Raw genomic sequence first — 12,317 nt, 5'->3', positions numbered from 1 at the left:
CATTGCATACCTTTAGGCGATAAAGTGGCTCCCCCAACGAGCTTACACTGTAGAGATGTGCGCACAGAGTAATAGTTAGTGAATGATGTGAGGATCAATGCTTCGATTCAAATAAGAGCGAAGAGTTGATAGGATATTTTTTTCTTTTTGCCAAAGACTTACCGTCTTTTATACAAGGAGTTGAATTTTAAAAGTACTTAATCTACCTGTTGTGATATTTATTGATGTTACTTACTTACTTTACGTTATAATCGCTCTGCAGACTTGACCTGTCTCATAAGTGTTCGAAACCGCTTATGGTCTCGCGCCTTTGTTTGCCAATCCGATGTTATTGATGTTAGATTTAGAAGAAAGCTTATTTCAACTGGGGATTGACTTATTTTTACAATATGATCAAAACATGTTTTGGTATGAATCCTCGTGAAAATAGCATCGTTATTTTATAACACAAAAACATTACCAAAAACAATTATAAAATATTTTGTAAAACACGCCTTAAACATTAGCTCCCTCTGTTTGATTCCTCAGAACATCTTGCTTAGCAACGAGCAAACGATGAGGGACAAGAAAGCCAACGCCGTGGTACGAAGAGCCGGAGCAGCATCCGTCTGGTCCGCAACCTTCACGCCCAGCGTAGTTGGCCGCAGTCGGCAGCCTTCGAATATTTGGTCCTTTGTCTGCTGTATGATAGCGGTTGTGCCTTCATCTGTAAAAAAAAAATAGAGCAAGCATAGCATAAGCGACAAACTGCTACAAAAACGCACCCTTACTGAGCTATCACTTACATTCGCAATCCTTGCAGATGCGTCGCTCCGTTCCGTCGACCGTTAGCTTCAGATCCGGCTGCCCCTCGACCCGGATCGCAACCTTAATCCTGGTTTCGTTCACCGTCAGCGCAAACAATACGCCACGGTACTCCACCGTTGGCAGATGCAGTGAGCGCGTGTCCGGCGGCAACCGTGCATTCTTAATCTCCAACCGGTCCTGATGCAACCGCACGCCCGCGTACCCATTGATGAGGGATTGCAGGAACCCACCGGCACCGGTGATGAAGTTGCCCGCCCCGGGCTCATTGTTCCCATTCTCGCTCCACACGTTGAACGGGGCGCGCAGATACTGGCGATAGCTCTTATCGAACATGGTGGCCGCCTGCTGCACCTCACCCAGCTCCAGGTGCCCGATCGTGTGGATGGCCCACGTCATTGCCGGTCCATTTTCACGCGTCACCTGCGAGTACTGGCGCAGATTGTTTGCCTTGGTGGAGCTGTTTGGAGCGATAAGCCGAAAAGTCGTGTGTTAGGGTTTGGAATCATATCATCACGATCAAATCTACTGTTCACTTACACATTCATCGGGTGCTGCAGTGGATAGATCAGCAGCACCGTATCAGCCTGCTTGATTGGTGTGCCCGGCTGGTATCCTTCGAATTGCGGATGGAAGTCACCCTCAGCGTCGTACAGTAGCGTTAATCCACGCGCAACCTGCAGCAACTCCCGCCGGACAGTCTCGTTGACCGTCTGATCGCGGCAGTAGCACGAAGCGAACTCACCAAAGAACAGATTGTGCGCCGCCATCACGTTCGTGAACGCGTTGTTCGACACGTTCGGATGGTCTTCGTCCGGTCCCATTGCATTGTGGATGTCGTACAGGTCGGTGGCGTTGTTGTAGGACGCCCGGCTCAGCCAGAACAGCGACGAGTCCGCTGCCAGCCGGCAACCGTGCGACTTAAGCCAGTCCGTGTTGCCAGTCGCGTAGAAGTACTGCCGTGCCGCAAACACAATGTCGGCGGTAATGTGATGCTGAAAGTCTGCCACCTCCGGGCAGCAGTCTGGTGTCACCTCCGTACCGGTAAAGGCAGACTCCCAGGGGAACTGGATGCCTTCGAAACCGTGCTTCATCGCGTTCATGCGTGCTCCACCGATGACGGTGGTACGGTAACTCAGCACCTTTGCCGCGTTGATGGGATCCATCAGCAGAATTGACGGGTACATCCAAATCTCCGTGTCCCAGAAGCTGTGTCCCTGGTACTCTTGCTCCTCTATACCACCGCGACCCAGACCGGCCGGTGCAAGCCCGTAGAATGGATACCGCCCGCTAGAGGCCGCCACCTGATGGGCCGGCAGTGAGCTGAACAGATAGAACGCACTTGCTTTTATCACTCGGTCGAGCTCATCGTTGCGTTCCACACTGATACCGTAACGCTCCCACAGCCTATCCATTTCGCGCATGTGAAGCGTTTCCTCCTGCGCACCGGTCAAACCCGTCACGACTTCCAGCTGTCGCCGACCGTCCTCCTCCGTCATGGTGAATGCCGTAAAGAACAGAAACTCTCTAGCCATCGTGTCCGGTTCGATCTGTACCGTCTCCGGGATGGCCGGATAGGTCACGCACACATTGTGCCCGAACGCTTGCACTGTCGGCTCCTCGACCTGCACCGTAACACCGCACTGAGATTTGTACAGCTGGCCCCACATGACAAACTCCGTGCTCGGCTGCCAGGTAAAGTCGGCGGCCTGCAGTCCTGGGATCTGAGACAACCGTGCCGTGATGGTGTTGGTCGAGCCGAGGCGCTGTATACGAATGCGGTTCACTAGCACTGTGTCGTAGTACCGATGGGGGTACATCTCGTGCACTAGCCGGTAGTCACCCGTCTCCTCGACCGTCACAAACTTGCCCGTTCGCATATTGAGCTGGTAGGTGCAGGTGGACGCTACACCTCCCGGGCTGCTGGGCGAACAGGCCGTCAGCTGTATGTTGCCGTAGTTCGGTATGCGGGCACGGTGCGACTTGCCACGCAGCCCATTGTACACTCCGTTCAGGTGGACGTATTCACCGTACGCGACAAAGCCGATGTTTCCGTTGGCCAGCGTTGGCATCACGGAAGCGTCCGGCAGCGGTGGCCGAGTTTGAAAACGATAATTCCCATCATCTGTATCACTTTGGGCACTGGCGAACGCACCGAGCACTACCACCAGCAAACTTAAGGCTACAGTCGGACGAACTGTCATACTGTTATACGCGATCGGGAAGGTGCACTACCTTCACCAGTCACTAGTGCACAAATACTGAGCTGATGGGCGTACGTTACCAATCGCTTATAGCGCAATAACGGTCGAATGGGAACGAGCACGTCATATCGAAAAGTGTGATAAGATAAAGAACCCATAGGGTAAGGTACGTGATAAGATAGCTCAGAAATACCACAGGTCTGAAACGGGGAGGGGTGCTGGCAAGAAGACGATTGATTCACGAACGACATTGTTTGTCATCCGAAAATATTCAATCATATCTATTCGCAATCGATAAGACGCTGATTTGGGGTTAAGCTACATGTGTTTTTACCCAACCAACCACCCTGAAGCCATATGTTGTACGGTTTGATGAATTTTACCGTTGAATTGCTGGTGTTATAACACCGTTTTGCCCAAAACAATCTTTCTGGGAAATGGATTTACATTCAGCGTAACGATGAAACACATTTTCGGCATGCTTTACATTGCTTGTTTATCTTGATATGATAAGACATGTGCTGGTAGGTAGGTAGTCTGTATAAACACAGGCAGGTTTGTTTAAGTTACAGACAAGCGTTTACTTGTAATGGTTTTATGTACCTATTTTTAACTCATTTTATCGGTTATCAAGCAATGCATTGTGTCGTTACACAATCTTGTATGAAGCCCGTCAGCTGGTCGAGAATGACAGCTTATTGAGAAGACATCAATCCCTAAAGAATCGAGAAGGTAACTGAGGTCTTCTTGGTCCACAATCTACTTGTGATGTATTCAATTCCTGACAGACTACCTAGAGCTTGGCGAAAATGTGTAATAAAAGGACAACTGAACAGAACAGAGATAGAAGACTTCATTACTGTCGTAAAAGCATCATAAGAGTAGATGATAAACTGCTTTTACCATCTTTTGATGACTTCTCCAGCACCTGACTAGACTGCTGAAGGTTTACTCTGATGTCAATTTTCAGCGATATATTGGCAGTAAAATTCTTGAAGGAAGAGCTCAAAAGAGGGTTAGCGTCTTCGTACACCAAGTGAAACTATCAATAAACGTTTCCTGTGCCTCATTCGATTTTGAAAACTTTTGTTGCGTGATACAAATTGGGAGCAATACAATGGCTTTTGTTGATATCAAACCTTTGCAAACTATGCAGCATATCTAAACTAGTTACTTTCTTGAAATCAATGAAGGCATAAATTGCTTAACTCGATGATAATTGGATTAGATCTGGTCTACATGCTCGTCCGGAATAGACAGTATTCCCAAGAAGCAATGGCTACGCTATGCAGCAGAGAGGGTAGAGCCTTTCATTTCAGCGTATGTTAGTATTTTTTACAGGTTCCATACGAGTAGTTGCTCAAAAGTGAACATCTAGCATCACATTTAGCAATCGTTCTTCTGGAACGGTCCTTGGCTAGTTGCAGCTGGAGCATAGCTATTATAATTTTTACTAAAATATTATGGCTTTCTGCAGATGTTTCATCCATATTATTCATAGCGAAGAGACAATATTGTATCTATAGCAGCAAAATGACTAATGGTTGAAATAAAAGTCCAAATATGACACTTCAAAGAAAAATTGTTGTCTGATAAAACAAACGTACACAAGTGTGGACCTCTGAATTCAAGTTATTAGTACTCGTAGCAGTATACAGTTAGAATGTCCTTGAATGGCACAATTTATTGGAAGCTATTTGCCTTCTATTTTCACTTCCCGATTACATCTTTTGGCAGCTCACACTCGCCGTACGGATACGCTTTGGCCCGTATTATCGCTGTTACTCCTTTGTCTACTGGATCTGAAACAAAATACAAAACCAAAATTACATCTCATTTTTATCGCTACCGATTAACATCCCTTATCATTTCCGGTGTTGCTCTCTTACACTTACAGACACGATTACACACCACCACGACGGGGGCATTCCCATCGCCCAGCTCTATCGTCAGCTCGCCGTCCAGATGAGTCACGCGTACTTCCGCACGGTCGCCCCACTGCGTTATCGTGATAAGCGCTCCAAGATACTGTATCCCAGCTACTTGAAGCTGCTCCAACCCAACGCCCGACAGTTCCTGCGGATAGTGTGCCTTCACCTCCAACCGATCTAGATACACCCGCAGGCCTGCATACCCGAACAGGACAGCCTGTAGAAATCCACCGGCACCGGTGAGGAAGTTCTGTGCGCCGTGCTGGGCCGCTCCCTGCAACTCCTGCCACACTCGGAACGGACCGCGCACATACGGTTGGTAGCTGCGATTAAAGTTCTGTGCCGCCTCGCGGTAGTTGTCGATGTCGAGATGGTTGACGGCGTACATGCTCCAGGACATGGCCGGTCCGGTGGAGCGCGTTACCGGTTCGTAGATGAGCAGATCGTTCCAGCGCGTGTACGCTTTCAACCCCGGGTACTGCAGCGGATAGCCAATCAGCACGGCGTCGGCCTGCTTGATGACGGTGGACGCCAGGTACCCATCGTACTGGGGATGAAAGTCACCGATCTCATCGTACGGAAGCTTGATATGGCGGGCAATATCGCTCCATCCTTTATCGTCCCTGCCGTCAGCTTCACAGATGCAGCGGGCGAATCTACACGCGCGGAAAGAGGCAAGCGCATCTTGTATTCTTGTTTTTTGACCTGTTAATTACCACCGGTGTACGGGTGCGCGGGGTGATATAAAATCACTCCTCCGACGATTCTGTTTTTACGAACTATGAATCAATTAAGAGCTGACGTTTGGCACACCCGCTCAGCGTAAGGGGGTTGGTTCATAATCAACCCAACCCGGGTGAAGCCTCGCTCGAGAAGACTGCCCGCGTTTGTGGCACATTAAAAACACATAAAATTAATTTACTACCCGCCAGCCGCTCAAATGGGCGGAAGAAGGCGGGCTGCAATCATTTGGAGTTACGGCTTTTGTTGTTTTTTTGCACAAACAACCTTTTGCGAAGATATCAGAAATATGAATACCCTTTTTTTTGTTTTCGGTTATTTCTTCAGTTAGTTTGTTAGGTCAATTGATCCTTTTTGGAGGAAGTTTGGAGCTCATCCCAAACATGATCGCCGTTAGATCGTTCCTCTCCGAAAGCGTACCGTAATGCTCTCTTCCAGATCAGAAGGCAGTTGTGCGCAGAGGAATGTCTTTGAGGTTATAATTTTAATCAGATTAGCTACCTCTTGATCGAACAAGTGATCGAGAGATGTCGTATACCCGACCGGAAGAGAGATGACCTAACACAATCTCGTTAACTTTTCGTGTTCCGTTACTCTCGACAGCCACGGGCGGAACTAGATCAGCTCCAAAAGGCGCGTTGAAAAAATAAAAACTTCCTGCCCTGTTCCGACCTTTTGTGGTTGTCTTGTGTTCTCCCAATAACCTGACGATTTGCTGGCTCATCCATTAGCTTCCCCGACCAGAGAGCGGGAGAGCCTGAGGAGAAACAAAAACAAACATAATCAAACATATCAAGCAGATCCGCCGACTCCGCCGGGGTCTTCTTTGTATGACCGCAGTCTTCTACGAAGGACGGACCCGCTTTTTCAATCTAATTAGTTGGACAACCCTCCCACAGAACCACTGGAAACTACTAGACCAGCCCTGTTCAGGTATGGGAACACACTCCGCTTGATCCGTTTCGCTTTCTACTTACTCGCCAAAATACAAAGCATAGCCGGCGACCACATTCGTGTACGCGTTGTTCGTTACATTTTCATGATCCTCATCCGGTCCCATTACCGCTGAAACATACAATAAAAACCGAAAACATACACTCACACACACGCTGTTACTACAACGCCGATTCGAGTTAAATGGCGCCCCACGGTGGCGCCCCACGCTTACCCGGTATGTCGTACTGCTCGCTGCCGGTGTAGTTGAACCTAACGCGGCTGCTCCAAAATTCGGCTATTTGCTGAGCCATCTCGCAGCCTCCCAGCTGCCGCAACCCTTCCCGATCGTGCGTGGTGCCGAGATAGTGCCGGAGGGCGAAGCTTATATCGCCCGTGATGTGATGCCCGTACTGGGCTACGGCTGGGCAGCAGGGTTGCGTTACCTCCACCCCCGTAAAGGCGCTCTCCCAGGGGAAGCTGTTTGCAAATTTGAAGTAAATGTCCAGCGGAACATTTTGATGCTTTTTTTTTTTCGTGAGTATAACCTACCGAGCGCCCCTGTATCCAGCTTCCTGCGCCAGCCGCTTGGCAGTCGGCAGCATCTTTGTGCGGTACGATATCAGCAGCCGGGAGTACCACGGATCGATCAGATTCAGTACGGGAAACATCCACACCTCCGTGTCCCAGAACGAGTGACCTTCGTAGTCGTCCAGGTTGGTACCGCCGCGCCCGAGCCCGGTTGGGCTGAGGCCCCAAAATGGCCCACTCCGCACGGTGAAGCTTGCCTCGAACGGTAGATTGCTGACGAGATAGTAGAGGCTGGCCCGTACGGTACGCTGTAACGGTTCGTTTCCGGTGATTAGGATGTCCGAACAGGCCCAGAACGAACGCCACAGTGATGTATGGGACTCGAGCAGCGCATCGTCCGAGAGGGCGCGGGCTGTGAATTATGTTATTTTGGATTAGACACTAGATTAGATCGAGATCGCTCAAGATCAGAGCGGAAGAAATGGAAAAGATTGGCAGCTTCAGTGAGGCAGTGAAGCGTGAAGTTTCACGCCCGTACATGGTGGCATGTGGAAATAATCTTATCTGTGTGGTGGAATTTTGAACGGGAAGTAAGTGAATTCTTTTGAGGTTTAAGCTGGAACTGTTTCACCCGTTCCAATAGCGAACCTGTTTCGAACTCCGTCTGCGCAATTGCCTCAGCTCCATCGACGGCCATTAGGAAGCGGTAGGTGACGTTTCGCTTGCCCGCACCCAGCACCAACCGTTCGGGGATACGGTTCCATAGCACACAGACCGATTTGCCCCGATTCTGGTAGGTTGCGTTTTCCACCTGAAGCGTTGTGCCGCAGCTCTGATAAATGGGATCCACATTGGCGTCGCCGGGCTGCGCTGGCGATTTGCTCCGGTGCACACGGGCACCGTGTGTGCTGATGGGTTGAAACTGAATGTCCTCGCTGGTGAAAGCGGGCGCTGGCATCATGGGAAGGCTGATGCTTTCTGGAGGTGAGGGAAAAGTTGGTACCGAATACATTAAGCAGCAGAAGAGCGAGCGGGGAAGAAATAGTGCGGTTTTAATTGCCCGATGCGGTGTGTGTATGTGTGTGCTTTCAAGCGATGAGATTGTCATGGTGTGTGGCTTTGATTGCTGTCCTCCAGGAGGCGTTGTTGACGGAAGAAAGATCTTGACTTAATAACAGTATGTTGAAGCTTTGATGATTTTGGTTGCTTATGAGATTTGGTCTTTCAAAGTATTGAGGACGTCCGGAACGAGAATAACATGCATACATAACATAAAAATACACAATATCACAAAAAATTAGCAAAAATAAAATATATATATTCAAGATCATGATTTTGCTTAGAACTGAGATAATAATCATTTCCTTTGTAAAATGGCAGAGATGCAGCCTTCAGAGAATGTAATTATGATATTCTGAAAGTGAATAAAGGTTATATTTTTGTCTTATAAACTTAACTTCACACAACCCTCACTTTTTAAGACCTGTATGTCTTATATTAGGTACAATTGTTTCCACTTTAAAGCAATGTAGCAATAAGCAACGACTTAAAAACATGCCCATCATAAGTTCAAGTCCCGTATGCACCAAGCTCCTATACGTAGGACTGACTTTCCAAAGTCATATAACTAAGCTCATTAGGGGTTTTAGCTAAGCCTAGATCGACTAAGATTATTGCACCAAATAAGAAGCAGATTGGATTTATGCTACTGAGAAATGGCCGTTCTCGTGGTACAGTCGTCAACTCGTACGACTTAACAACATGCCCGTCATGGATTCAAGCCCAGTATCGACCGAGCTCCTATACGCAGGACTTGACTGCCCAATGTCATATAGCCAAGCTCATTAGTCGTTTTAAGTAGGCCTAGATCGTCTAAGGTTATTGCACCAAATAAGAAGAATTTTGGAGCATTTCAATTACTGTTAAATGGCACAAATTGTGTATTTGTAGAGACACCTATAATCCAAAATGTTAAGTAAAGTTCTCTGTTGACTACATAGTATAGCCTCAGAAAAAGTATTTGTTAAATGATATATTAATTACATTAATAAATAAGAATGAAATTTGAACCCTTGGTTAACTGCTGTGGAAAAGTTATTGGTAGTGCTATACGCTGTTGTGACTTCGGAAATATTTAAGGCATAGATTTTAGTTAGTTCAGTCGCTTGGTATAGAATTAATTGGAATAATAGATTAAAGCGTGAAATTGGACTTATAAGGGATAAAACTCTTGGCTTGACAGTATTGTCTTAAAAATGTGTTAATAAGAACGTAAGATAAACTGAACGCAAGCACTGAAGCTTAAAAAGAGTTCCAGTTGGAATTCGTACAACATACAGAGCGACCCGTACCATGGAAGCTCATATCGATTTCTTCATGGCAGCCTACGTATGGCAATTGAAGGGATTTTGTTTGTTGATTTTTTTTGTATCCTATTTTTTCCTATTTTAGTAATTTGTGTCGAGGTCCAAGCAACAGTCTAGACAAGTCAGACAACGATTTTAGAAACAAAGGATCATGAAACATACGACTAGACCTAAGTATAAAGCCTAAAGTCTTATTTGCTTTACTTACGTTGACAGAAAAGGCATTAAAAAAACTATACCATTGGAACAACGAGACAGAGTACTGCCGTTTGAAACATTAACATTTTTAAACTTTGAAATGAAACGTCTATTAAAATATACACCTGCTTTGCTACACGTTATCCCAAACAGTTATTGTAGGTATGGACGTAATGTGTTTATTACATTTATTAGAATCCGTTAAGTTAATATGCCATGTTTTCCACATTTCCCATCATTCTCCTTGCTGCCCTTGAGGATAGCATTGTAATAAACATTTAAATTTGTCACAATACTCCCAGATCATGCCCCTATACGGGAATGTCACGTTATGTTTCATGTTCCACTACTTTGACTACCCATTCTGTTCTTACAAATGCACCCTCTTATGAAACCAGGCAGGTGCATCGCAATATTGAGCGTCACACTGTTTGGAAAAAGAGGGCGAAAAAGGGGTCACCAGTGCCACTGCAAACACCCTGAGAAAAAACAATGTGTTGCTCCCTATGGAACATTTCCGGGGCGGTTTAAAAGCGACAGGAAGCTCTACAAAGGATAAAATTATAAATGTGGGATCCAATTTTCTGTCTCTGTTGGACGCCCTGTCATTCTTTCGCATGCATAGTGACCGCCTTCTTGTTAAAAAAGATAACATTTTTCCACATTTTATCAAAAACATGTGTAACCTTACCGTCGTTCGTTCCAACTCGTTCGATTGTGAACTGATTCACGATCACACGCCGATACAGGGCGTGTGGATAGAGCAGATGAGTCAATCGAAAAGATCGTTCGTCATTGGCAAAGTCAGACCGAAACAGTCCCCTGGCAAGATCGAGCGTTAAGTCGCTGGGAAGCAACAACTGTACGTTGGCCATGTTCGGTATCCGGGCGCGATGGCTCAAACCACCTGCACCATTGTACAGGCCGGCCAGGTAAACCGCATCTTCGTACACGGTGAACCCGAGGTGACCGTTGGCGAGGGTTGGCAGCGGTGTCGCTGGATCGTGCAGGATCTCGCTGAAAGTGAAGAAGGATGATGTGTGTGTGTGTGTGTGAGCACCGTTTGTATTGACAGGCTTGATGGTTTGGGGTGTGCTTTATCTTGCGCAACCGTTAATCCTTGACTTTCGCTGGAAAGGGGACCGGGTATCCCATGATTAAAAATGTGCATGCCCGATGAGGTGACTTAATTTCCGAATTCCCTCCCCTTCTCGAAACCTGTGTTTTTGTACGTGTGTGTGTATGTTTGGTTCACAGAGTAATTATAGAGCACTGTGCAGAAGAAATAGGGGCTTGTAAAGTCAAGCTCTAATGTCTCTCGGCTCGGAAGTATGCCGACAGCGGTCGTGTTGTGGAGATGTGGGAAAATGTTTCATTTGCTCGCAGCAGAACAGGGGAGGGTCCTGTTATTCTCCAACCTACTCGCACTCCGTCAACGATGATAAGAGCAACCGAAGGCGAAAGACTAAAGTTATGCTAATGAAATAATCATTAACCCATTCACCGCAATGCTAGTGCAGCAATGAACAATGGGGAGAAAAAATAGGAAAAGCTAAAACCCATTCTTACCCGGAGGCACTCAGCTCGAACTGGCGTTTGTCAACGGTCGTTATTGATTCGCTCGTGACCGATGATGGACGGGCGGTGGATTGTTCACCCACGTCGCCTGCCGTGGCTAGGCAACTCCCTAGAATGACGAGGCTCACTAGCAGCCTGTACACGATCGACATGGCGCCCGCGTGTGTCTCACTGACTAGTGGAGGGGTTAATGTTCACTGGCAACTGCACTCAGCACGATCGTTCACTTCACTCAGACCAAGAATTGAACACGCTCAATCATTGCGCAATGGCAAGCACTGGACGAACCTGGCCCAAACTAGATCAGCCGGATCGTGTAATGATCCTGGGAATTGGTTGATCGGCTACCGTCCACAACCCAGCGGGGTCAGCGGAGTGGGAATGGAGGTTTGTTTACTGGTTTCACGTTTCGTTCCAAACAGCGCAACACTGTGGCGCTTCCTTCCGTGTTGAGTGTTTCAGCAAATTCCCAGCAGCTCGTGTGCCCGGTCGTACCTCCAAGTCGTGACAAAGGTCCAGGGCGTTGGTTGGTTTTTTTGTCTCTCTCTCTCTCTTTTCTTTACCCAATGACGGATCACCAACGAAGAACCCGTAGCGGTGGCGATCGCAAGAATGATGATGTCGAAACTTCAGCATTGAGCGCAATCGTTCCCAAGGTTCCCAAGGGGTGGGGGTTTGTTTTGCAAACAGAGCATTAGGCAACGGAGGTTGATAAGCGGACTGGAGCTATTTCTGGAGCAGCTCCAGGAAGTGCAACTGAAATGATGGCCATCGTTCGAGGAGCTTGTTTTGGTGTGTTCCCGTCCACCAGTAGCAATTCGTACAAACTTCTGGAGGCGATAACGTTCATGGCAGTGGTCATGGTTTGAAATAGTGATGGGGAAAATGAAGATTTCGTCGGATTCGATTCCGCCTAGCTCCGATTTTTTTTGGAATCGATTCCGGAAAGTAGGTCCGGAATCAGTTTCCGGAATCGGCTCCGGAATTGGATCCGGAATCAGTTTTCGGAATCGGCTCCGGAATTGGTTCCG

At 47.4% G+C, this 12,317-nt stretch overlaps 2 protein-coding genes across 2 annotated transcripts; both read right to left on the bottom strand.

Moving 5' to 3' along the window:
• Positions 1 to 361: 361 nt before the first annotated feature.
• LOC120901730 (protein-glucosylgalactosylhydroxylysine glucosidase-like) lies at positions 362 to 3,091 on the bottom strand. The gene is made up of 3 exons (XM_040309886.1): positions 1,345 to 3,091; positions 786 to 1,264; positions 362 to 706 (listed from the first exon to the last, which is right to left on the bottom strand). Exons 1-3 carry the CDS (start codon positions 3,006 to 3,008, stop codon positions 525 to 527), a joined length of 2,325 nt encoding a protein of 774 aa, XP_040165820.1. The 5' UTR covers positions 3,009 to 3,091; the 3' UTR covers positions 362 to 524.
• Positions 3,092 to 4,661: 1,570 nt separating this feature from the next.
• Positions 4,662 to 11,969, bottom strand: LOC120901729 (protein-glucosylgalactosylhydroxylysine glucosidase-like). The gene is made up of 8 exons (XM_040309885.1): positions 11,278 to 11,969; positions 10,400 to 10,725; positions 7,793 to 8,122; positions 7,166 to 7,556; positions 6,849 to 7,093; positions 6,658 to 6,745; positions 4,904 to 5,595; positions 4,662 to 4,810 (listed from the first exon to the last, which is right to left on the bottom strand). The coding sequence occupies exons 1-8, from the start codon at positions 11,436 to 11,438 to the stop codon at positions 4,719 to 4,721; spliced, it is 2,325 nt and encodes a 774-aa protein (XP_040165819.1). The 5' UTR covers positions 11,439 to 11,969; the 3' UTR covers positions 4,662 to 4,718.
• Between the last annotated feature and the right edge of the window lie 348 nt (positions 11,970 to 12,317).

The sequence above is a fragment of the Anopheles arabiensis genome, chromosome 3 (assembly GCF_016920715.1).
Source record: "Anopheles arabiensis isolate DONGOLA chromosome 3, AaraD3, whole genome shotgun sequence".
In the NCBI taxonomy this organism is placed as follows: Eukaryota; Metazoa; Arthropoda; class Insecta; order Diptera; family Culicidae; genus Anopheles; species Anopheles arabiensis.
This window is presented reverse-complemented; position numbering and strand designations above follow the sequence as displayed.

Bases quoted from the DNA above. Each gene is read 5' to 3' on its own strand.
- LOC120901730 (XM_040309886.1), bottom strand. From the start codon at position 3,008: ATGACAGTTCGTCCGACTGTAGCCTTAAGTTTGCTGGTGGTAGTGCTC. The intron at 1,265-1,344 runs GTAAGTGAACAG...CGCTCCAAACAG, and splicing joins CTGCAGCACCCGATGAATGT to CTCCACCAAGGCAAACAATC. The intron at 707-785 runs GTAAGTGATAGC...TTTTTTTTACAG, and splicing joins CATCTGCAAGGATTGCGAAT to ATGAAGGCACAACCGCTATC.
- LOC120901729 (XM_040309885.1), bottom strand. From the start codon at position 11,438: ATGTCGATCGTGTACAGGCTGCTAGTGAGCCTCGTCATTCTAGGGAGT. The intron at 7,557-7,792 runs GTTCGCTATTGG...CATAATTCACAG, and splicing joins GCAGACGGAGTTCGAAACAG to CCCGCGCCCTCTCGGACGAT. The intron at 6,746-6,848 runs GTAAGCGTGGGG...TGTATGTTTCAG, and splicing joins CGAGCAGTACGACATACCGG to CGGTAATGGGACCGGATGAG.